General features: G+C 32.2%; 1 protein-coding gene across 1 annotated transcript in view; it reads left to right on the forward strand.

The window, feature by feature from the left end:
- The window catches only part of ATRNL1 (attractin like 1), a 723,386-nt gene that overhangs the window by 301,294 nt on the left and 394,361 nt on the right, over window positions 1–27,731 (forward strand). The window contains exon 25 of the mRNA XM_053583937.1: window positions 24,279–24,340. Coding sequence (XP_053439912.1) covers window positions 24,279–24,340 — 62 coding nt within the window. The remainder of the gene's footprint in view (window positions 1–24,278; window positions 24,341–27,731) is intronic.

Genomic DNA, 27,731 nt, shown 5'->3' on the forward strand with positions numbered 1-27,731 from the left:
TATAGATTCTTTAATTAGTTTATTGTCTTGGTTTGCCTATCCTTAAATCCTTGCCTTTCCATAGGAATATTGGGATCAGCTTGTCATTTTTGACAGCAAAATCTGCTATCAGTCTTAATGGAATTGCATTAGATCTAAAATTCAATTTGGGGATTATTTACATTTAAAATTATTATATCATCTCATCTATGAACAGTCTCTATCCCAGTTATATTTTTTAGTTCAGTAGAGAAGTCTTGTACCTACTTGTTCGAGTTTTCCTGAGTATATAATACCTTTTACACTGTTGTAAATTTTTTATAATTACAGAAGCATTATGTAGAAATACAATTAGGTTTTGTATATTCATCTTTTTTATTTCCATATTACTATTCTCACTTATTAATTCCATTATCCCTTACATATCTCCTGTAGGGTTTTCTTCAGAGACAGTCATGCCTTCTGTGAATAATGACATCTTTATTTCATCTTTCCCAATCTGTTTGCCTTTTATTTTTTTTTTGTACTGGCTAAGACTTCCAGTGTAATGTTGAATAGAAGTGACAAGAGTTGATGTCTTTACCTTATTTTTGTTCTTTGTGGGAGATCATTCAGCCTTTATCATTAAGTATGATGTTAGCTGTAGGATTTTTATAAATGCCCTTTAGAAGTTTGAGGAAGTTGTCATCTATATCTGGTTTATTCCGAGTTCTTTTTTCTTTATCATAAATAAGTAATGCATATGTTGAATGATTTTTTAATGTCTATTGAGATGATTATAATATTTTGATTTTACAAAATTTACTAATAGAATTTAATGACATGAATGGACCTTTTTCTATTGAAGTACACTATTTTTTATTTTTATGTATTTTTAAATTGATAATGATTGTGTGTAATTATGAAGTACAATGTGATGTGATTTCACATTGATTTTTTGTTTTTTGATATAGAGTCTCAACTTTGTTGTCCTCAAATTACCCTAATGTATCTTATAAAGTCACTGGTAGTTAGCCAGTAGACATATGTCTATATATTTTAGATTTCATAATTACATACTATTGTGTATTCCAATAATAAAGGTATAATAAAATATATTATTTAGGATTCTTTTAGTTGCAGGAAAAGATATCCAACTGTATCTTTGACATAAAATGAGACATTACAGGTTTAGAAAACAGAGAATCCAGGGGAAACATCTTTGGGAACTTCATGAACTCAATATTTCCATCTCTGAGCATCTTATATAAAACTTCATCCCTTAAAAAAAAAAACAACACTTCATTCTTTGTCATTTTTTATACTACATTATATAGATAATTTTTGAATTGACAAGTATAATCTTTCCTTCTTTTCCTAGGTTCTATTTTACAATGTGTATTGACTTCATTCCATTTTATTTTAGATAAAATTACAGCATCCTAATTTAGTCATCCCAGCAGGAAAAGAGAAAAGACTCTTTTAAGTGCTTAGGAATATATTTTGGTTTCATTTAGGTCACAAAATGTTCACTTTGGCTGATGTAGATATGTAGGGTATTTATGAATAGGTGGGTGTAGGTAATATATCCACCTCTGTGTATGTTACAGAGATTATACTGAAGGAAGAAATGTTTTCAGAGAGCTGTATGGAAGTATGATTTTGAAGGATGAGTAGGAATTCAGCAAAGGGAATGGTGCATGAGAGAGGAAATTACAGATGAGAGGAATTGATTTTCAAAGATATGCATAAGAATATGCATAAAGAATTTTCATCAGGGAGCAAATAAAATTTTGAATGGCTGAGTATCTGGTCACAGAATACAAAAGTGATGGTGTGAGATAATTAGAATGGCAGATGTGGCTAAGCAACATGCTTTGGGCAACCGATAACATGTTCACAGAGTAAATCTTCAAATGAGCATTTAAAAAAGAAAATGTTGGTATTCATCTTGATGAAGGGTTGGAATGGAGATAATATTTCTGAAAATTAAACCTAAGTTGTGCTCATTTAAAAAAATTTGACATTCAACACAGGAATTTTGTGTATTTTGAACTGATGATGGCCAAAGTAATAAGACTGTTATCCTCAAGATCAATAATGAACATATCCTGAAACGGATGTTACTCCTTAGTTAAGAAGTTTTCTGTTACTTTGCACACAATTTGATGGACCTGTGTGTTCAAACAATTTTCAATACTCACATAAAGAAAATAATTCTTTTCTAGGAATATTTCTAAATTTAAATCTTTACTTTTTTTATTTTACCTTCACATTACAAATCAACAAATGTTAATCATGTGCCAACTTTGTTGAAGCACTGTAATACACATTAGGAAGAAATACATAATTACTATCTATGCTCTCAAAAAATTACTAATTCCTCATTCTACTGCAATCTAATTACTACTATTATTGTTTCTCAGAAACTGCCATATTGTGGGTGACTTACTGACCCTAAAATTCCATTCTCTTGCTTCAGTCTCACGTGATCCTTCCACATTATTTGATTCCCTTTTTAAAATACTTCTTTCCCTTTGCAACATATTTTTCTACTTTCCTATCTTCTTTCTCACTGATTTTTTATTTGCGATTTAAGTGTTTCTTTTTCTTCTACCCCTGCATACCTGTGTTGCTTAGGGCTTCATCCTAGATATTCTGCTCTTAGACAAAAATTCTCTGTTGGTAATATAATTTGTAATAATTTCTTCAGTGGTCATTTATATGTGGACTATTTGTAAATCAGTAAATCAGACATTTCTTATGAGGTCTGACATACCTCATACACCTGCTTATCTAATGCTTCTTAGGACATGGCACCCTCTATACTATTTTGCATGGCTTTTGATTTGGTCTCCTTCTATTCCACTCATGTAATGAGCAGGTAATAACACGCCTCATATTAGTTGCACTAACAACATGCCATCTTTTATTTTATATATCTGGTGGATGTATTAAATTCTTTTCAACCTCCCACAACTAAGCTAGTTTACAGTACTGTCACCTTGTTCCTAGCTAACTGCAGCACCACTTATTCACCCTGTCTGAACATTGTTTTTCTTCAGTCATTTCTCCATACTATAACAAATACTACTCTGTACTTTGTCCATCCAAGGGACTGTAACAGATTAACATACAGAGGTGGTCAACATAAGGAACTAGGCCTACTGTATTGAGATATACATCTGGTGCATGTCTGGTCTATGAAAATTAAGTCAACTTAAGGAGGTGGCCAATGTAGGAAGGTGGTAACTATAGAGGTTCTACTGTGTTATAGTTCTAATATGCAAATGAAATCAGTCCACACCTTCTTAAATTTTACTTCAAAGGCATCTCATAACCCTATGAACGAGTACCAAGCACTTAAAATGGCTAATAAGACCTTATAATATATAGTCTTCTTCACGTGTTTAGCCTTATTTCTTGCCACACTTTTTTCCCTCAGTTCTTCAACTTAGTAAAACTATACTTCCTTTAATTCCTTGGAAGTATTCTGCTTTTTTTCTACTCTGGGCTTTAAACCACACTCTTCCTTTTGCTATTCTTCTTTGCATTTAATTTAATTTTTACTTCTTTCTTTCTCTCTTTCTCTCTCTCTGTCTCTCTCTCTCTCTTTTAATACAAGTTTCACTCTGTCATGGAGTCATAGCTCACAGTAACCTCAAACTCTTGGGCTCAAGTGATCTTCTTCCTGCAGCCTCTGGAGTAGTTGGGACCACAGGCATCCACCACAACGCCTGGGTAGTTTTCCTATTTTTATGAGAGGTGGGGTTTTGTTCTTGCCCAGCCTCTTACGTCTGATGTCTCTTATATCTTTCTGCCAAAGCTTGAACTCTTGAATTCTTGGAGCTCAAGCAATTCATGTGCCTCAGCCTCCCATAGTGCTGAGATTACAGGTATGAGCCACTGTGCATGGCCTACTTTTGGTCCCCAACCCCTCACCTCCCACCAACTTATAAAATCAGGCATTTATTTTCACGAAACTTGTAGAGTTTTCAGGTCTACTGCAGTTCATTCAATGTAGGTTGAGTGATGCTGGTTGGCTCTGATTCAAGCTCAGGATATTGGACTTAGTTAAAGAATGTACCATGGATTGGGGTCAGCTCTATGCATATTTATTCTGGAGCCCAGATAGAGAGAGAGTGGATACCCAGAAGATCATCTCCTAATAGTAGACCATAATGACAAGACTTAAAGCAAGAATTTTCAAGACTTCACTCCTTCTACATCGGCCAAAGTAAGTCATGTAGCTAAGTCCTACATTAGTCAGGTGGGAAAATATGCTCTACACCAAGGGTATTTCCTGAAAATCAACATAATTCATTTTTCTTATCAGAGCATATTTTTATTAAACATTTAATAAATAATTCCTTTGGTGTTCTTACCTTTAAGAAGCTTGATGATTATAAAGTAATCTCTGCCTTTTGATTGAGTTGTTTAATCCATTGACATTTAATGTTTTTGATAGAATGGGATTTATGTCTGCCATTTAACTTAATGTTTTCTCTGTTTCTCGTGGCTTTTTTGTTTTGTTCCTTTGTTCTTCCTTTACCCTTTTCCTTTGCATTAAATGAATATTTTCTAGTGTTAAATCTAATTCCTTTTATGGTTTTTTAGTACATTTTCAAAGTTATATTCTTAATGGTTGCTGCAGTGCTTATATATGTCTTATGATAATCTGCTTTAGATTTATGCTAACTTAATTCAGTAATACATAAAAATATTACTCCTGTAAAGCTTTATTTCCTCTTTCTCCTTTTTGATACTCTAGTTATTAGACATATTACACACATTCACATATGTTACAAATCTAGCAATACATTATTATAATTATTAATCATATAATTTAGTCTGTTAAAATTGAGAAAGGAAAAAAGTATATACTTATAGAGTTCGTTATATTAATCCTCTTATTTATCATTTCTGGTGTCTTTATTTGTTCGTGTGGATTCAAGTTACTACCTATTATCATGTTTTACACAGATATGCCACTTGCTGTTATTGTCAAATAAATTACATTTATATGTGTTGTATACCCAACATTACAATTATTAATATATATGTATTTTGTCTTATATAATTGCTTTTTAAATTAGTTAAGAGAAGAAAGGAGAACAAGGATACATTTCACTGTCTTTTATATAGAGATTCTTTTTTTTTTTTTTTTTGGCCGGGGCTGGGTTTGAACCCACCACCTCCAGCATATGGGACCGGCGCCCTACTCCTTGAGCCACAGGCGCCGCCCAGAGATTCTTAATACAATCACTTTTTTTGGTACTCTGTTACCCACAGTTATTTTCAATATGAAGAAATTCCTTTAGAATTTTCTGTAATAAAGATTTTACTTGCAACAATTCTGTGTTTCTCTTTATCTGAGATTATCTTTAGTTTTTTTATTTTTATTTTTGACAATATAGTTTCTGGATACAAGATTTTGTTTGATAGTTTAAAAAAAAAAACTTTGAGCACTTTGAATATGCATTTTACTGCCTTCTGGTGTCCATTATTTTAGATGGTAAGTCATACGTTAATCTTACTAAGAAGATCTGTTGTGTGATCATAGTTTTTCCCTTGCTTCTTTCAAGCTTTTTTCTGTCTTTTTCTTTCCCTTTCTTTACGTTGATGTTTCTCAATGGGAGTCTCTTTGTATTATCCTGTTTGGATTTTGCTGAACATCTTGGATATAATTTCATTAAATTGCGGGGATTGATGTATTTCAGCAAATTTAGGAAGTTCCTATTTGTTATTCTTTGAATTTTTTTTTTTGTGTGTGTGATTTTCAATCTCTCCTGTTCTAACACTCCACATTCTACCTACTGGTATCTAATATTTTTCTGCAGTTCTTGTATTCTTCTTCATTCTTTTTTGTCTATATACTTAAAATTATATGGTCTGTATTGAATTATCTTCACATTTGCTAGTTTTTTTTACTTTCATTTCAAATCCACTGTTGAGCTCCTCTAGTTTATATTTCATTTCAGTTATCATGTTTTTGACATCAGACTGTCTGTTTGAATAATTTCATCTCTAATTGTATTTTCTATTTGATGAAACATTGTCAAAAAACCTTTTTTAAACTTCTTTCCACATGATTTTAGTGTTTTTTTTTTTAATTAACAAAAATCAGACGTTTACCATGGATGATGATGTTTTGAAATATGTAAACATTGCGGAATGGCTAAAATTGAGCCAATTATCTCTTGCATAATCTCATACACATACTACTTTTACTCTCATAGCAAGTTTCATAAAGACCAATACCTTCTTATTAACTGTGATCATTGTGCTGTGCAATAGATATCTTGAACTTATTTACCCTATCAACTGAAATTTTGTATCCCTTGACCAACATCTAATCTTAGCCCCAGCCCTTGATATTCACCATTCTACTCTCTGCTTCTATTAAGCTCAACTTCTGAAGATTTTATACAATAATGGGCTCATGCAGTGTTGGTCTTTTTGTGCCTGGTATTTTACTTAATACAATGTTCTTCCAGTTTATCCATGTTATTACAAGTGACATAATTTTCCTTTTTTAAAAAGACTAATAATGTTCCATTGTATGTATGTGTATATATATATATATATATATATATATATATATATATATGCCATTTACTTTTTGGTTTCCTTTGTATCTTTGAACAGATTTATAATAGCTGCTTTTAAATTTTGGTTAAATTCAGCATCTTTACCCTCTGATAGGAAGTTTTGTTGCCTGCTTTTTGTTCTGTGTATGGGCTACATTTCCCATGCAACATTCGTTGCATGTTTCATAATTTTGTATTGAATATTGTTTTCTAGATAACATATCATAACAACTTTAGATTCTAATTCTTCTACTCTTGTGGTTGTTCATTTGTTTGCTTATTTATTTATTATTGTTATTTTATTATTTTATTATTTTTTGCAGTTTTTGGCTGGGGCCAGGCTTGAACCTCCCACCTCCGGTATATGTGGCCAGAGCCCTACTCCTTGAGCCACAGGCACTGCCCTTGCTTATTTATTTTATTTAGATTATTTTAGGGAAGTCCATTTATACTGCCTTATCAATCCTGTGGTATTGCTTCTTAAAGGCCTCACTGTTCGCCATGGAACAGTCACATGGGATAACACCCATGGATCACCATGGGATAACAATGATTTTAACAATGTTCTTTTTGAATGTCTCATTCAAATATCTGTGTTAAACTGATTCTTTTTTTTTTTTAATCACAATCAGCTGTTAGGTTTAACCATTTTTCCACTGATATCTCTGTAATTTTCAATAATGCTCAGAGCATAAATGGCTCAACAATTCTGATCCAGTTAGGCAGAGGTAGTTTGGGGGCCAGTTTCTGATATTTTTTTTTACTGACCCCAGGAGTGCTTATCTTAATTGTCTTTTTCTCTGGTTCTCTCTGATGGACTACCTGGCCTATGGTTTAAGTCACTGCTTTTAATTAAGAAGGACTAAAAACAAAACAAAGCCAGCTTTCATCAAGTTAGGAATAGAGGGGGAGTTTCCTCACTTGAGTAAGAGAGTATTAATAAACCAAACATTGACGTCATACTGAATGGTTAAAACTAAATTCTTTCCCCATAAGATCAGGAACAAGGCAAGGATGCAAGAATGTCAATTTTCACCTCTCTTTTTGAAATTTAGCACAGTTAACTCTAACAAATAAAATAAGGTACAAAAAGAAATAAAATTAATACAGCTTGGAAATGAAGAAATACAAATATCTCTACTTTCATATGACATTATTATCTGTACAGAAAATCCCAAGGAATTCACAACAACAAAATCTTCTAGAATAAGTGAATTCAGTAAGGTTTCAGAATATAAAGTCAACCCACATAAAATAAATCACATCTTCACATATTGATAATGAGAAAGTAGAAATTGAATTTAATAATATAGTACTATATATAATTGTTTCAAAGAAAATGAAATACCTATATACTTAACAAAACATATAAAGATGATTTTGCCAAAAATTATAAAATGTTCATGAATGATATCAAATAAGACCTAAATATATAGAGAGGCATACCATATTCATGGATTGAAAGACTTACTATGATAACTAAATTATTTCTTCCCAAATTGGTCTAAATATGTTATGCAGTTCCTATCAAAATCTGATCTGCAGAAAGCACTTTTATTTTGTACAAATAGGCTTATTCTAAAATTTATACAGAAAGGCACAGAACCTATAATAGTGTATACAATCTTCGCAAAAGAATATAAAGTAAGAGGAAATACTCTTTCTGATAATGTTTTGTTACAGTCAATACAGTATTTGAATTAGTGAAGTGATAGTTTAACAAACTAGAATGGAGAACACAGAAAATATTTACAAATAACATACCCAAAAGGACTAATATTAAGAATATATAAAGAACTCTTAAAACTCAGCCTTAAAAAAAAAACATGTAAGTTATAAAATAAGCAAAGATACGAACTGATGATATACAAATGGTAAATAAAAATATGCATTTTTTTATAATACTAAACATGAAATTACCATACTACAGCTATTGCACTACTGGGTTTTTATCTCAAAGAAATGAATGTTTATATTACACACTTGTACACAGATGTGCTTTCATTTGTAATAGCTAAAAATTTCAACCAGACCATATGTCTTTCAGTACCAGAATGGTGAAACAAACTATGAAACATATATATCATGGAATACTACCCAGCAATAAAAATATTTAAACAATTTGTTTATGCAACACTTTCTCTGAATCTCATGAAAATTATTCTGAGCCAAAAAAGCCATTTTCAATAGGTTATACACCATATTATTCCATTTATGTAGACTTTTTAATGAAAAGAAAACTTTAGAAATGGAGCACCTGTTAATTAATTCCTGCAGTTAAGAACTGTGAAGGGTCAGGGATGGAAGGGACGCATGTGAAGTTTATAAAGGGCAACACAGGAATTCATGTGGTGGTAGAATTCTTCGATACCTTGACTCCAGTGATGGATGAATGAACCTATGTGAATGAGAAATTTGTATAGAAGTTAATACATCCATCCATACATACATACATGCACACACATATACAAGAATCAGTATAAATAAAATTCAAAACATCTGAATATGATTAATGTGAATATCCTGGTTGGAGTAGTATATAATAATTTTAAAAATATTAATCTGGGAAAGTTTAGGGAAGGTATAGAAAGACTGTCTCTCTTTCCCTTGTCTTGTGAATATAGATTATTTCAATACAATTTTCAATTAAGAATTATACTACATAAAATGGTAAAAACAGATATCTGTAAGTAGTCAAGAAATTTAATTTCCCAAAGGGATAAGAGGAACAGATGTAAAATACTAGCTGAGTTCTGGTTCTATTTTTCTATGAACAAGAGTTAATATTATTTTAATGAATGATTTGTTATGTATGTTTATTATATGCATATGAACTGGATTGTGAATTCTGAAGGGAAATGGCATCTGCTGTTCATGGTACTAGGCAGAGAAAATTGGGTTGCGAAGCCTGCCAAGGGAAGAGACAATGCCAAGCACTCCAGTTTTTCTATTGTGTCCCCTCAAAGGCTATGTCCTTTAAGTAAAATTATGCTAGGTAGCCTCAAATAATTTCATTTCTTGATTTTATAAAGGTGGTCAGTCCTCCTTTAAGTACCTGTCTGAAAACAGAAACATCTCTCTGAAAGAGTGAAACATTATCTGTTACATCTGCCATTTTTATACATAGCGTCAAGATGATTAAAAATTACAGCTTGTGGAAGGAATGGACTAAAAGCCAAAATGCAAGAGAAAAAATAAGAAGTCATAAAAAGACCCAAAATGTAACCAAGATGTGTTTAACAGCTTTAAAATATGTGCATATGTGTATATTCATGAAAAAAGGTAAACAAAACCAAGAATGTTACTAAAGAAATAGAGTTTTTAATAAGAATCTACAGAAAGAATATTAAAAATTGAAACCACTGACTTTGGATCTCAAAGTATGGCTTTCACAGAACATTAAATACAGGAGAAAAGAGGAAAAATGAAGTAGAACGTAATTGTGGTAGATTGCATCACGGTCCAAAATTCTTCAACTTTTCCCGTAGCCATAACTTTTAAAATTTCTTATGATTTTACAGTTCCTTGAATTAAAAGGGTATATTTTCTCATAGTTGCCTTCAGGTTTAGACAGTTATCTAAATTTTGTTAATTAATAAGACAATGGTGAAAGTATGCAAGTTTTGAGCCTACGCTTTACATGTTTCTAATTGCTATGCCATATTCACAAGAGGTTTATGCTCAGACCAGCCTATTTGTCCCAGGACTGACAGACACCTTCTAAATAGAAATCACTAGCCAGAAGATAATAAATGACATTTTAATTTGCTGAAGGAAAATAGCTGCGAACCTATGAACAATATGAATATTTTCCAATCAAGGTGATGCGAAGAGCTGAAGGAAGCAATAGAAATAATGTAGAGTGGACTGTAGGCGAAAGGAAAATGATCTCAGGTTTGAACTTTGAAAATTTGAGAGGAAATTAACATTAGAATAGATAAACTTGAATACTGAATGTAAAAAAGTAGCTAGTGGAGTTTAAAAAAGATGTGTAGAAAGAAAAAAAAAACCATGACAAGAATAATCCAAAAAGGGATAAATAGAACTAAAGTAATCTAACATTCTAGCAATAACAATGAAAGCGTAAAATTAAACAGATGGTAACTATAGATACAAATATAACAAAATACTTTATTTCAAATGAACTAAATACAGACATACTTTCTTTCTTTCTTTCCAACCAAAGTCTCACTATGTTGCCTTCAGTAGAATGCAGTGGTGTCATAGCTCACAGCAACCCCAAACTCTTGGGCTCAAGTGATTCTCTTGTTTCAGCCTCCCAAGTAGCTGGACTACAGGCGCCTGCCACAATGCCCAGCTATTTTTTTGTTTCATTTGTCATTGTTGTTTAACTGGCCCTGGCTGGGTTCGAACCTGCCAGCCTGGGTATTTGTGGCTGATGCGGTAACCATTGTGCTATGGGCACCAAGCCCAGACATACTTTGTTTTATTGTTTTATTGTTTTTTTTAATTGTTTGGGATTTATTGAGGGTATAAAGAATTAGGTTACACGGATTGCATTTGTTAGGTATAATTGTGTCCCATCCCCAGAAGGTGTGCCATAGATCCTGACCCCCTAGTCACTTCCCTCGTCCCCTCTCCCTGCTCCCTCATTCCTCCAACCCCCACCATGTATTAGATCATATGCTGCCCTCATATCAAAATTGAGTACATGGGATTTTTGCTTCTCCATTCTTGTGATGCTTTACTAAGAAGAATGTGTTCCACCTCCATCCAGGTTAATACAAAAGATGTAAAGTCTCCATCTTTTTTAATGGCTGAATAGTATTCCATGGTATACATATACCACAGCTTGTTAATCCATTCCTGGTGGGCATTTAGGTGTTTCCACATTTTGGCAATTGTAAATTGAGCTGCGATAAACAGTCTAGTGCAAATGTCTTTATGATAAAAGGACTTTTAAAAAAAATCTTCTGGGTAAATGCCTAGTAATGAGATTGCAGGATCAAATGGGAGGTATAATTTGAGTTCTTTGAGCATTCTCCATACGTCCTTTCAAAAAGGCTGTCTTAGTTTGCAGTCCCACCAGCAGTGTAAAAGTGTTCCCTTCTCTCCACATCGACACCGCATCTGCACCTTTGACACTTTGTGATGTGGGCCATTCTCACTGGGGGGAGGTGATATCTCAGGGTGTTTTTGCTCAATGCAGTGATATATGGGATGGTTGGGTCTTTTTTGTTGTTGTTGATTTATTTGAGTTCTCTGTAGATCCTAGTTATCAAACTTTTGTCTGATTCACAATATGCAGATATCTGTTCCCATTCTGATGGTTGTCTATTTGCTTTGGTGGTTATCTCCTGAGCTGTACAGAAGCTATTCAGTTTAATTAAGTCCCATTTGTTTATTTGTGTTATTGTTACAATTGCCATGGAATTCATAAAATCTTTATAAAATCTTTCCCCAGGCCAATATCTTCCAGTGTTTTTCCCACATTTTCTTCAAGGATTCTATTGTTTCATGCCTTAGATTAAATCTTTTATATGTCTTGAGTCACTTTTTGTAAGTGGTGAAAGATGCGGGTCCAGTTTCAGTCCTTTACATGTGGTTATCCAATTCTCCCAGCATCATTTATTGAATAGGGATTCCTTCCCCCAGTGCATGTTTTATTGTGCTTCACTTTTTGTAGTTCACAGATACTGCATTTTTTAAAAATTGAAGTTTTGTGTCAACTGCATCAAGTAAGCCTATGAATACTGTTTTTCCAAGAACATGTGTTCGCTCTGTGTCTCTGTGTAACATTTTGTCAACTCTTACAGTATTTCAATTTATTATTATTATTATATCTGTTGTGGTCATCTGTAACTAATGATCTGATATTATTACTGTAATTGTTGGGAGTGTCACAAAACATTCCTATATAAGACAGCAAGTTTAATTGATAAATGTGTGTGTTCTGACTGCTCTGTGACTATTCCCATGTTTCTGTCACTCACTCTCTCTTTGGGGCTCCTTATTCACTGAGATACAACAATGTAAAAATTAGGCTAATTAATAACCCTACAATGGCCTCTGAATATTCAAGTGAAAGGATTGGTTTCATGTTTCTCAGTTTAAATCAAGAGCTAAGAAGGGATGCTGAAAACTGTGATGTGCCAAAAGCCAGGCCTCCTGCACTGAACAGCCGAGCTGTGAACGCAAAGGAAATTAAAAATGCTATTCCAGTGAACATGTGGATAATAAGAAAGCAAAAGAAAACAGTCTCATTGCTGTTTTAGTGGTCTAGTTAGAAGGTAAGACTAGCCACAATATTCTCTTAAGCCAAAGCCTAATTCAGAGCAAAGCCCTATTTCTCTTCAATTCTATGACAGCTAAGAGAGGTGAGGAAGTTGCAAAAGAAAAGTTGAATGATAGGAGAGGTTGGTTCATGAGGTTTAAGGAAAGAAGCCATCTCCGTAACATAAAAGTGCAAGGTGAAATAGCAAGTGCTGATGTAGAAGTTGCACAAGTATCCAGAAGATTTACCTAACGTAATGGATGAAGGTGTCTATACCAAATAAAGATTTTTTTAGTATAGATGAAGCAGTCTTATGTTGGAAAAAGATGACATCTAGGACTTTCATAGTTATAAAGAGAAGTCAATGTCTGGCTAAAATGTCAAGGGATAAGGTGATTCTCTTGTTAAGAGCTAATGCAGCTGGTGACTTTAAATCAAAGCCAATGCTCATTTATCATTCTGAAAATACTAGAGCCCTTAAGAATTATGCTAACTGTACTCTGTTGGTGTTCTATAAATAGAACAACAAAGCCTAGACAATAGCACATTTGTTTACTATTTAAAGCTCACTGCTCATGAAGCACAATTTTCTGGCTCACTGCTCAGAAAAAAATATTCTTTCAAAATATTACTACTCATTGACAATGCACTGAATCACTCAAGAGCTCTGATGGATGTGTACAAGAAGATGAATGTTGTTTTCATGCCTGCTAATACAACATCTATTCTGAAGCCCATGGATCATGGTGTAATTTCAAGTTTCAAGTCTTTTTATTTAAGTAATACATTCTGTAAGCCATGAATAGTGATTCCTGTGATTGATCTGGGCAAAGCAATTTAAAAACCTTCTGGAAAGAATTCACCAGTCTAGTTTCACTAAGAACATTTGTTATTCATGGTCAAAATATCAACATTAACAGGAGTTTGGAAGGAATTTATTTTCCAACTTCATGAATAACTTGGAGGGGTCTAAGACTTCAATGGAGGAAAGAAGCTGCAGTTGTGGTAGAAAAAGGCTCTTGCTGTGGAACTAGAATTAGAATAGAACTTGACGATGTGGCTGAATTGCACCAATCTCATCATAAAACTCGAACAGATAAGGAGTTTCTTCTTATGCATCAGCAAAGAAAGTAATTTCTTTATTCCTGGAGAAGATGCTGTGTGGATTGTTGAAATGACACCAAAGAATTTAGAATATTGCAGAAACATAACTGATCAAGCAGTGGTAGGTTTTGAGAAGACTGAGTCAATTTTGAAAGAAGGGCTATTACGGGTAAAATGTGTGTGATGATATCTCATGCTGATAGGAGGAGTCAATGGACGTGGCGGACTTCATTTTCTTATTTTAAGAAATTGCCACAGCCACCGCAACTTTCAGAAATTACCACACTGATCAGTCATTAGCCATTAATATTAAGGCAATACCTCCCAACAGCAAAAAGATCACCACTTTGCTGAAGGTTCAGGTGATGGTTAGCATTTTTTAGCAATAAATCATTTTTTTTTTTTTTTTGGCCAGGGCTGGGTTTGAACCCACCACCTCAGGCATATGGGGCCGCACCTTACTCCTTTGAGCCACAGGTGCCAGTAAATTATATATGTTGTTTTTTTAGACTTAACTCTATTACATGCTTAATAGAATACAGTAAGGTGTAAACGTAACTTTTGTATGCACTGAAAAACCAAAAGAATTTATATGATTTGCTTTAATGATATGAGCTTTATCGTGGTGATCTGGAACTGAACTCAGGACAATACCTCTGAGATATGTGTGAACTTCTGTTTCATTGTACTGCAGTGTCAATGCTATCATGTATAGAAAGAAGCGAAGGCCAAGTTTTGAATATTGTTATACTCTATATTAAGTAGGTTGGACTCCAAACTAAAATTAATGAAGAAACACTGAGGAAATTTAAGCAAGAGAATGTAGGGGTGTGAGGAGGGAAATTGCAGAAACCTCTCTCATGGTTAAAAAGAGCTTTGTCAGGTAGGAGTAGAGTGAATAGAAGCTTATGGGATTGAAAGAAAGGAGACCTCTTAAGTTTGTGTATTAAACAAGGAGGGAAGGTTATGAAAGTCTTATTAAGGAATTTGCTATGAAAAGAATTCAAAACATTAGATTTTTATAAACAACACTCAAATATTTATAATCAGACAACTTGCAAAATATATATGCAAAATTAAATAGTATTTTTATTCCTCAGATTAAAATAAACACAGGCATATGTTTTGTTTTAACTTTGAAAAATAATTTGTTTTCTGTTTAACCATATTTTTAAAAATATTACTTTGTCATGAATTATATACTTCATTATATCAATAAACAGAGTTAATTATCTGTCAGAAGTTTATGCTTATCTGAAATAGATTGTCATGGTTGAACTTAGTCAGTAAGTAATTTAAGCTCTAGTTTGCTTTTTGTTATTTTATGTATTTATTAGACTATATATATATAGGTATGGTTTTCACAATGGCATGGCATGCTCAGTGGAATTAGCAGCAAAACCTAAGAAGATCTCAAGTTGCTTGCCTGAAACGTAGCATAATTGTCTTTAAGATGTGAGTAGGTGGCTGACTTTTATTATGAAACTATGCTTGTATGTCAGCATTTTGAAGACGTATAATCCAAATAGGGGTTGAAAGAACTTTCTTTTCCTCCAGTTTGTTAGATGAACTTGATATTTTTAGCACATTTCTTTATGTTATAGTTTCATTTTTGTTTATTTCAAATATTATATCAAGTACTTTGTATATGGCATGTTGACAATTTGCACAAACACATCAATGTGTCCTTCCAAAAATAAAATCTTTTTTCTCACATATTCTGACATTTTGTGGTAAATATCAAACTGTTAATCCACTTACCCCCCCTCATGTACTTAGTGCAACTTTTTTTCAAATCATAAAATTTAAAATATTGATAATTACTGTTCATCAAAGATAAAGCATATATTAATTTTGGATTTGCATTTAAATTTGAGTGGACAAATGTATTATTATCACTGTTATGTAGTTTCACCTAACTTAGCTTTTTAGTATGTTCTTTTATTAATTATTTTGGAGAAAATGAGAATATTATGAAATGTTACTACCATTAATTGATCTCTCACTTTAGATTATATTTCTTTGAATAATTTGCATAAAATCACTGAATAACTTGCATAAAATTATTATAGAAGAGAGAATAGACTGAATTGCCATTGAAACACAAAGTTTTTCACACTATGTTAAAGGGCATAACTCAGCATTTTGTTTTCAATAGAAAACATGTAGAACAGAGATATAGTTTTATATAAAATATCGGGAAAGATGCAATAGACACTTAAAAACAGCAGCAATAAAGCACATAGGATAATAATAATGGAGCTAAATTTTCAACGGCAAGCCCTGGTCAAATAAAACATGAGGACAAAGAAGAATTTACCATAATAAACTTACATGCACCAAAAACATAGGCATTTATACTGGCTAAAGTTTTGAAACTAACTTTAAATGTGAGTTGTGTCAGATTTTTCATGGGCATGATGCCAGAACCAAAATTTTAAATATTAATTATTTGTTAAGGGCCACAGTCTCACCCAGTAGAAATCTTTCTAATCCAGTCATTATAGATTTTAAAGGCATTAGTATTCCATATTATGAGGAGGTCTAGTTTCACAGAAACTGCAGATTTAGGATATTATTGTTATTGATTTGATTCACTGTTTCTAAGTTTGGTTGGCTAAATAATCATTCCTTTAAGGCAATTTTATTTTTTATAGGTTAAGAAATAATGTTTCACACATTGTCACTTAATTTAGACTAGAAAATTGTAGTATGATTTAATTCACGTTATGAAAAAAATTCCTAGAAACTAATATCATTAAAAAAGTTTGCTGCTAAAATTAAGAAAGTGAAGTATAGTAATATGCATTCAGAAACCATTTCTGGTATCTTGGTTTCAGAATATTTTAGGTAAAATTGTATTATTTAGTTCTTACAATAAAATTTTTCTGTGATTAAAATGAAATACAAACGTATTTTTACACAAAAATACATGCTTTCCTTAGCTTCTGAATTCTACAAAGATATTAGTTTTGTAAGAAAGAATACTTAATATTTTTATGTTTTAAAGTTAGAAGATATATAGCCACTTGTGTTATTAATTTACAATAAATTTAAATAAATATGTTTTAATGTTTCTCATACCGTCTGTACCTTCTTCCTTTCATTGATCTTAATAAAGATACATGAAGTTATAAGAAGATTCTTGTACTAAATTTTGCTATTGAATTTATATATTTATTCAGAAACATGAACAATATTAACTAGGCCACTATTCTTGAGAAGCATGTATTTTATTGGGGAAAAGACAGTTGAACTAATATTTAATGAATAACATAAGATAATTTTAGATTACACTTTGAAACATTTTTTTTCACATAATACTATAAAATAAGGGGTAGGTCAGCTAATTTAGATAGGTGTCTTTAAGAAATGTGATATTTGAGGTGAGACCTAGATGGTAAGGAGACTGTCATGTAAAGGGAATGGCCTGGTATTACTTCGGGTGATTCAACCTTTCTGCTTATTATTTTTTTCCCCATAGGCCTTCCAGTTTCCTTGGAAGGGATTTGGAATTTCTGTACATAGTATGCAATTCTAGGTAGAGAATGGTTGAGAACAGCCAGATGCATTTGAACCTAGAGCTATTTTTTCATTCTGCTACTTCTATCTACTATTTTCTGTCAGATCTGGCACTTCTGCATCATTTTTGTTAACAGAGAAGATACTATAGGGTTCTTCACTACAGTATTAAAGGCAGTTTGTATTTCAGATGATGTTTTTGACAGAGACCTCCCCATCATCTTGATTCCAGCATTATTACTTCCTTACTTTTGAAAGGTAAGAGAATATTATCTATAAAAGAAGTTGAATGAGGCCTGTAATCAGCACTTTACTTTTAATGTGTAAGCATTACATGCAATTTAATCTTTAAAGAACTGCAGATAATTATTTTTGACAGTTTCAAAAGTAGTGTTAATTTTCAGAGGTCCAAGTGTCTAGTTCAGTTCATCCTATAAATGCAAGCTGAAATCAAAATAGCATCTATTTCTTGTGAAACTATAAAATTTTTCTTTATTATAATTTTTTTATTAATAGGCACTGTTAGATAATATAATTCATGTAAGTTTTAGAATTTTTTGTGCCTTATATTATGACTATACCTTGTAAGAAGTAGTCAATTTCTCTTGACTATTTTATGCAAATGTTATTTGGGAAAATGTAGGAAATTTAGGTATTTTCTTTTTTTTTATTAGTATTAGATCATAGCTGTGTACATTAATGCGATCATGGGGCACCATGCACTGGTTTTATAAACAGTTCAACACATTTTCATCACACTGGTTAACATAGCATTCCTGGCATTTTCTTAGTTATTGTGTTAAAGCAATCATATTCTGTATTCACTAAGTTTCACATGTACCCTTATAAGATGCACTGCAGGTGTAATCCCACCAATCACCCTTCCTCTGCCCAACCTCCCCCCTCCCTCCCCTCCCTCCCCCGTTCCCCATATTCTTAGGTTATAACTGGGTTATAGCTTTCCTATGAAAGCCATAAATTAGTTTCATAGTAGGGCTGAGTACATTGGACAACTTTTCTTCCATTCTTGAGATACTTTACTAAGAAGAATATGTTCCAGCTCCATCCATGTAAACATGAAAGAGGTAGTCTCCATCTTTCTTTAAAGTTGCATAATATTCCATGGTGTACATATACCAAAATTTATTGATCCATTTGTGGATCGATGGGCACCTGGGCTTTTTCCATGACTTAGCAATTATGAATTGGGCTGCAATAAACATTCTGGTACAAATATCTTTGTTATAATGTGATTTTTGGTCTTCTGGGTATATGCCTACTAGAGGAATTATGGGATTGAATGACAGATCTATTTTTAGATCTCTAAGTGTTCTCCAAACATCTTTCCAAAAGGAATGTGTTAATTTGCATTCCCACCAGCAGTGTAGAAGTGTTCCCTTTTCTCCACATCCACGCTAGCATCTCTGGTCTTGGGATTTTTGTGATATGTGCTAATCTTACTGGAGTTAGATGGTAACTCAAGGTAGTTTTGATTTGCATTTCTCTGATAATTAAGGATGATGAGCATTTTTTCATATGTCTGTAGGTATTTTCATGTGCTTTCATATTTACTTACTTGCCTCAAATTATGACTTTTGTTCTAAGAAACTTAGTTATATGGGCCCACGAATGGCAGGTAAACCATAGTAAAATTCTGCACTACCAGCGTGAATCGTGTTTGGTCATTCTAAATTTATTGTAATACCACTGGTTATTCCCACCTAAATGTCAAGTCCTTTGTGTGTTAAAGAATGATAAATATTTGAGAATAATAATGAGTTAAATTGCCATGCACGCTGAAATTAGAATTCGAATATCACATATTTTAGTGATTAACATTTTTTTCCTGAGTATGTGCCACTTGTTCTTTTCAGATTTCCTGGCTGTGTTCCTTTCCTTGCTTTAGTTGTACCTTCTTTCTTTTGTCTGTATTTACCCTGTTCTGCTTAGTTTTGATTTTTACTCTTAGCAGTACCTTCTCAATATGGAACACCATCTGCAACGGAGATTTGACTGTGTTTAAAGACTCCAGTGGCACCAACTGTTCCAGCCCCTTTTATAACTTCCAAGAGACCCCTTGCACTCACCTGCTCCTGGACGAAGCGGCACCACTTCTGCTCTAGTCTCCTGTATTCAAATTAGCCTGTCTGTTTCTGGTGAATGCCTTTTGGGACTTTAGATTACTCCTGTTTATTCCTTTTCTTCTTCCTACATAGATACCAGCACCTTACATACCACGTGTTTGTGATTTACCCATACCTGTTTGTGTTTTGGCATTTAAAGGAATAATCTCTCACTATTTTGTTGACATTGCTGTCCATTTAGGTTTTTTTATTTTTTAATCTATTTTTTGACGGTAGAAAATAAGGAATATCAAACACTATGCTGTCACTACCATTACCAACACAGAATTCTGCCCCATGGATTACATACCTTAATTTCCAAGTAGTTAAGCTTGTTTGGGTTATATATGAAAATATAGTTTTAATTTTATTTTATTTGAATCTGATAATATAGCCTAGAAAAACCAGTACCATTTAGACTATTTTAAATTGTTTATCTGAACAATTCATATTGTCTACTTGAAAATATTTTCTATAGATTATAAAGACTTTTTAATCCTCTATTTTCATGATTCTTTCTTCTCTGTTTTATAACAGACTTTCTTGAAAATTCAGTCTGTACTTTATCTCTACTTTCTCACCTTCCATGTTATCCTTATTTTATTCTGCTTAGATTAATATACCCACCACTTTATTGAAAGTTTATTTTCTTAAGATACTTAAGAAGTTCATGTTGGATATACAGTAGTTATATTTCCATCCTCATCTTACTGAGTCAGCAAAATTGATGGCAATACTCTTCTTTCAACATTTCTTTTCCTTAACAGTCTGGACACACATCCTCCTTGTTTCTCCTCATTTAATTTTCCACTTTCTTGTTGTTGTTGTTGTTTATTGTTTTGTTTTTAGCTGTAAAAATGGTGTGGTACTGAATTTCCTATTAGACATTATTTACTTTTATTTCTAGTTAATAGGAGTGTACATATGATTAGGCTACCTTGTTTGCATTTGACGGTAAAGTCCCAGTGTACTTGTGTCGTTCACCCAGGAAGTGTGCCATATACCTGTATGTTGAACCTATTAGATGGGAAATTACTGAATACCCTTCTTTCCTCTCCCCTTTTTGAATTTAGTGAAGTTTTTCTTTAAAGTAGTCCTTTGAATGTTAATCTACTAGTATCAATTTAGTATTGAGCACATGGGATGCTTGATTTTCTGTTCTTGTGATACTTACCAGAATGTTCTCCAAATCCTTCCGGGTAAATAAGAAAGATACCAACTCTCCATCTTTTTTATGGCTGATTAGTCTACCATGGTAAAAAAAAAAAAAAAAAAAAACTCAAGCAAATCAACAACCCCCTATTAATAACTAGGTAAAGGACACTATCAGAATCTTTTCTTCTGAAGATGACAAATAGCCACAAACTCTTGAATAAATGCTCATCACCCCTAATCATCAGAGAAATGCAAATAAAAAACTTTGAGATATCACCTAACCCCAGTTAAAATGGCCCACATCTCAAGGTCCCAAATCTCTTAGACTTTATTTCTCCTGCATCTATACTGTCTCCTAGAAAATATCATATTACAAATACACAGTTGTAAATGAAATTTACTTTGCTCTGTAAATTTACTTTGTTCTTGTAAATCCAATTTTTTCACTTAGTTTCAAGCTAGTGTCTAATTTCTAGTTTTGACTGTTTAATGGGTATTTCTAATTTAAGATATTCTAAATACGTTTCTTTCTTTATTTAATACATGATCCACATGACCTTTCTCTATTCCTCTTTCTCAGAAATATCATCTGTCAAGTTGCTTCTGTGGGAGCAAACCTAGATATTCATGCTTGATTTCTCCCTTTCATTCACCTGTCACATCCAGTCCTTCAGCACTTTCTTCTCATATTCCACTGTAAATTATATCACCATGACTACTATATCTTCATGACTACTATTCTCATTCAAGCTACTGTCACCTCATGACTAGAAAAATCCATTATCCTCCACTTTTATCTTTCTGAATTCCCCAAACATCTCTTCCACTCAGCAGTCTGAGTTTTTTCCTTGATATTTAGATCATGTCACTTCATAGTTTTCTGTGGGTTCACATTGTCCTTATGATATCTTCCACACCCTAGGGGGGGGTTGGTTTCTGCTTGCTAATCCGAACTTACTTTCAACTACTTTGCCTTTTGCTCACAATATTCTAGCTCTTAAGACTCCCCTTAAACATATGTAGCCGAGGCATTACATGTGTTTATAGTTGGGAAACCTCTATCAATAGACCTTTGTGTTTCAAACTTCTTTTATTTGGATATCAGCTTATATTTCACTGCTATAGCAAGGCCTGCTCTATCCATCTTCTCCAAATTAGTCACACATCCTTCTATTTCACATTATCTCTTTGTTTCCTTAGAACACTTATAACTGTAAAAAATGATGATATACAAGCAGGTATGAGTTTACTTGGTTATTTTTCTCTTGTCTGCTATTACAAAGCAGACTCCAAGAGAATAGGTACTTATAAAAAAAATTTACAATGGTGTTACCAGCAACTAGAAAAGACTTTGACTAATCAACATTTCTTTGAATATTTTTTCATTATTTAAATAAATGAATAGATATAAGTTATGCAATGGATATGCAAATTAATAATTTCTTCCATAATTTTGTCATTATCAAATTTTCCTCATACCTCCAGATGTTGTATTTTAACTTACTTGGCCTCTGTTTTTGGTGCATATAGGTTCATTATTGTACTATCTTCTTTATCCCCGTGTTTTATTTAACTAGGTTTGACTTTGAATTTCATTTTGCTGTTAATGTTATCCCATTTGCCTTGTTGTTGTTTTTAAGTGCCTATTATATCTTTTTACAATACTTTATATTGTGAATAAAAATGTGTCACTATTCTAGATGTGTTTTCTGTTAAACACATAAAGCTGAATTATAACTTTTAATATATTGTGAACATCATTTTGTTTCAATGATGATTCAGTCTGTTCACATTCAATGCAGTTTCTTATATACTTTATTTTATTTCTTTAGTTTTATATTTATTATTTATTTTATTTGTGATTTCATCTAATCACTTTTCTATATATTTGTTAATTTATCCAAGTGTTGTCTTAGGCTCATTTACCCCCACCCCTTTTACATATTTATCAATACCTTCTTATTCCAGTTTTTAAAATAATACTATTTTTTTTATTATGGCTTTAAAAATGATTATTTTTTTAAGATTATCGTGTTATTAATTCACATATCAAGAATTCACTCACCATGAATTTAAGATCTTATTGACAATTTTTTTTTTGATAAGCTTCATGACAATGACCTGGGGAGAAAATTCATTCTTTTCTACTTTAAAACATGATTTTAATAATCTTTTAAGGTAATTTTTTATGACAAATCTCTTGTACAAATTATCTTTCTTCTATCCTTACATAAGTGCTTTATAATTCAATTGATTGTAAGCTTGATGGAAATAAAGGTTACTATATTTAAGTTTACATGTATATGCCAAAAAAGTAACCATATTCTCAACTGACTGTAATTATTTATATTTTATAAGAAATACTGATATTGCTTATTTTAGAATTCCATTTAAATTTTTAGTGTTCTTTTTCTTGCATTGAACGCTGGGACAATTGTAGAACTCATATCCTTTGTTTTTCTTCACCCAAGGATTATTGTCCACTGCCACTTGTCCAATTTCTGAAATTAGTTATTTCATGTATGCTGTCCAATTTTCTAGTTATTTAGGGCAGAAGAGAAAGCTCATTCCTGTTAGTCCATTTTGAGAAGTGGGAATTCTGTTACACATTTTTGGAAGATTTCATAAACAATTATTACAAGAAAAGTACTTTTACATACCTTAATGGCTTAAACTCACGTTGGCAATTTTATTTATACTTGATATAAAAGTTTAATAATGTTTATTATATTGTCACTGTTATATGCCAGATATTATGGAAAACCTTGAATTTCTATTAATTAAGTTGATTTTTTTCTCTAACATTATGAGTTTAATGCCTTTATCATTTCTATTCACATATGGGAAAACTGTGAGAAAAACAGACTAGTTGATCAAAATTTACAGGGCAATTAAGTGGTAAGTTCCATTTTAAAATCAGTTATTCTCTATTCTGATAGCACATTATTAACTGATACACTATAAAAATACTTCCACAAGAAGGTGTTACAGTATGATCTCTATAATGTTAACAGAAATGCAGAACAACTTTAATTTATTGGCTAGTTGCAGTTTCAAAACTAATTTCTCATTAATTTGAAGTTTTAAAGTGAACATAACATTTTATTCTTGGATGGTGTCTAACAAAATATTTGTATGATTGCATGCAGCTTCCTTAGACATATAGGGAAAAATCTCCCAAGTTTCTTTAATGTAATGGAGTTGACATTTATTTTTTTTTGTTTATAAGCAACTATCAATTGTATTAATCAAAAATATGATCATTATTATTTTAAGAAACTCATTTGCATGTTTTGTTTAGGCACATTTAATCTGTCATAGCCTTTTAAATGGAACTCCAAGCATATAAAATTGAATTAATTTTAGAACAGTTTTTTAACCATTTATTTTTCTATTCCATATAAGAGCAGATTTGAACATATTAGGTATTCTCAATTAATTTTAATCCATCATACATTTGATTTATAAAATGATAATCCAGATGTCTTTATGATGTAGAATATTGTATTTACAAATGCCATGAACCATCAGTACTGGTTTTGGAGAACGTATCTTCAGTAAGTTTCAAACTTTTTTATTTTGATTTTTCAGATTGCATTTTCACAACACAACACAATCATGGATCTTGTGCAGTTTTTTGTCACCTTCTTCAGGTAATTTAATTTTATTGACTTTGAAGTTCATAACCCTATATTCTGATTTATGCCCTGTCAGTTTGTTAGATAATTACCAATTTTTCATCTTAAAATATCATATATCATGTTTTGAATAGTTTTATGTGCTTAAATGTATACCACAGAGCAAAAAGGACATATCTGAAGTATACTTGTATAAGATCATTTTACTGTTATACTACGTAATAGCTAATTAGTACAGTGGAAAGAGAAAACTTTGTATCTCCCTGCTACATATATAATAAAAACCTGCTTTAATTAATTAAAGTAGTAATGCAAGTAACTCATGGATTAGTCACATCTATTAAAATTAAATCAATTCATTTATTTCTTTGGTAATTATCACGTGTGCTTAGCAACTTGCTAAAGTGTGTGTTGAATGAGAAAAAGTATGTATTGTCTATCCTTAGAAGGAATTTGTAGTCTGGAAGCACTATATACAATTTTGAATAAAGTATAATTTCTCAGAACAGTACTTATGTGAGATATTAATAGTAGGTTCATATTAAAGGTTTCTATAATTAACTTTTTAAAATGCTATGTATACTAAAGTTAAATGGGGTTCTTTGGTTGGTTTTCAACTGACATGTCTCAGACGTTTTAATATGTAATTTTGAATGTATCTTTTTAAAACAGAGGGTAGAGTTTATAGCTTTTCTCAAAACATGAAAACTCTTTTTAGAGAACATTATTTTCATTTCTTTGAGATATACAAAGAAACACTGGGTTAGGGAAAAAATCTGAGTTTCAGTGTTAGAGTATCTATATTATAGAATCTGAGACCCTCTGGATTGGAAGGGATGTTATTTTTGTTAACATTGTTATGGAGTGTGCAGTTTATGCTTGTCCTTTGGGCACCTTCATGCAAATTTCTGGCAGACATAGTCCCGTATTGTGGCATACAATTTTGAAAACAGAATGCTGTATGAATTTTGACCAACACCCCCCACAATAGAGACCATTTTAACTCAATTCTTGATATATATGACGTGTCAGGTCAAATATTAAACATTATCTTATTGGTTGTACCAATATATAGAATACTTGAATTCCTGAGACCTTCTCCATAGACTCTGTAAACATATTCTTGGGGGTTTGTTTTAATTTTTATTTTATCTTATTTTATTTTAAAAAATATTTCAGGACTTGTGTGCTCTGTGGTTTCTGTTCCATCTACACATACTTCAGCTATGATGCTAAAGCGGCCAGAACCAATATGGCAACAAACGGCAGTGGCTGTGTTCCAATAAAACTTTATTATAAAAACATCTGGTGGGTTGGATTCAGCCTGTGCATATAATTTGCCCACCCCTGATCTAGTTTATGCCTGAATGCCTTTAATGACAGGAAACTCACTAGCTCCTAAGATAGCATTTTCTATCATCAAACAACTAATTGTTCTTTATAATTGAGCTGAAATCTGTCTCCCTGTGATACCTCCCTTAATTTATCCATATAGGCCCATATGTAACAGATCTAACCCCTCATTTCCATGTATAGCCCTTCAGATTTTTAAAGTCTTTTACTCCCAATTTATACATTCCCTGTTTACCCATTTCTCTTGTCAAAATCTTCATCATATCGGTCCCTTTGCTTTGAAAGCAATAATGATTGTCTCTTAAAAACTATAATTTCTATAATTTAATGCTATACACATATTTATGCCTAATATATGTAGAAAGTATATTGATACTTTACTTTTTTTCCTTGAAAATGAAATTTGAGGAAATATCTTAAATATATCTAAAGTTTTATGACCTTATACTTCAGAATATAAATGAATTTTAAGGCTATTACCAAAGTTACAGTATGTTTTTAGAAAGTACTATAAGTTACAATTGAATGAGCATTATTTAATGCATTAAATATAAAACAATCTTTTAATGCAGAATAGTGTGGATGGAAATTCACCAAAAAGTTCAATTATGTGTAAAAATTCACAAAGCTGAATATATATGTAAATTATTTAAATGTCTAAGGTTTATTTTAGGCTTTTGTATTTTGTGTGCACATTTAAATTCAATAGCTCTTTTATTAAGTAAAAGAAAGCTGGTATTAATATGTAGTGTGTCTTAGAGATGATCCTATTTATTAGATTGTCATCATGGACAAAGTGAAATAAAATATTCTAATCATTGTGTTAGATAAAATATATTTGATAGGTTTTTTTGTCATTTAAATTTTTCCAGTAGTGAAATGTAAATTAGTTCCTTTAAAAACCATCTCATTAAAAAAATAAAACATCATGGATTGAATATTTTGAAGTTTATTAATTATTAATTTTCATAAGGCCATGCTAAATTTTAAGAGATTTTTCAAACAGATTAACATTTCTGGATACCCTTCAATCAGCTGAATGTGTCAGCTTTTCAGTTTAGCCATAGCTCTGTGGGGACCAGTTGTCACACTCTGTGACAGTTTTTTACCTCTATATTATGTATAGTTCTGGTGGTAAACATAGTAGAGCCAGTACTAGCGAGATCATTTATACACATGGCTCTGATCTTATCTTTTTATGCCATCTTAAGTGAGTCACTGTCAGTCCACTGTGTTGCTATAATGGAATACCCGAGGCTGGGTAATTTATAATGAAAAGAGGTTTATTTGGTTTACAGTTCTGCAGTCTATACAGGAATCATGAGGCCAACATCTTCATTTTGTGAGGGTCTTAAGTTGGTTCCACCCGTGGCAGAAAGGGAAGGGAAGCTGGTGTGTGCAGAAATTACATAGGGAGGCCAGACTCTTTTAGATGACTAGTTTTGGGAGGACACTAGGCCATTCATGATGTATTAGTTCCTACTTCCGCCCCCTCACACTCTGTCTGTGACCAAAACATCTTCCATTAGGCCCCACCTCCAATATTGAGGATCAAACTTCAACATGAGGTTTGGAGAGTTGAATATCCAAACTATATTGCACCTAGCTTCTCTAAATCTCTTTTTTCATACATTGGATTTAAGGGTTTTTGTTGTTGTTGTTGTTCAAGTGTGTAAAATAACATAGTATATGATTAGAAAACTGAAAGGAATTATTTTTAAAAGAAATTGTTCTTTTTCTGGTGTATAAAATGGAAAACCAAGTGTTTCTGGGTTTAAAAAGTCTGAATTATTTATTTTAAAGAAATAAACTAAGTGAAGATATGGTAGAGACATTGCCCCAAACCATTTAGGTTTTTAATGGGTGTACTAATTTCATGAATCCACGGGGATGACATTATAATATTTTATTTACTACCTTATCTACATGGGGGCATTTTCATAGATTACCACTTGGTCTTTTCCACTGTGACTGATCTTACTCTAAGTCAGAGATACAGTTTTACTCCAACTACCTTGCATGTCAATTCTAGTGATATCCTCAGTGACTGGGG

Source organism: Nycticebus coucang, chromosome 3 (genome assembly GCF_027406575.1).
Source record: "Nycticebus coucang isolate mNycCou1 chromosome 3, mNycCou1.pri, whole genome shotgun sequence".
Lineage (NCBI taxonomy): Eukaryota > Metazoa > Chordata > Mammalia > Primates > Lorisidae > Nycticebus > Nycticebus coucang.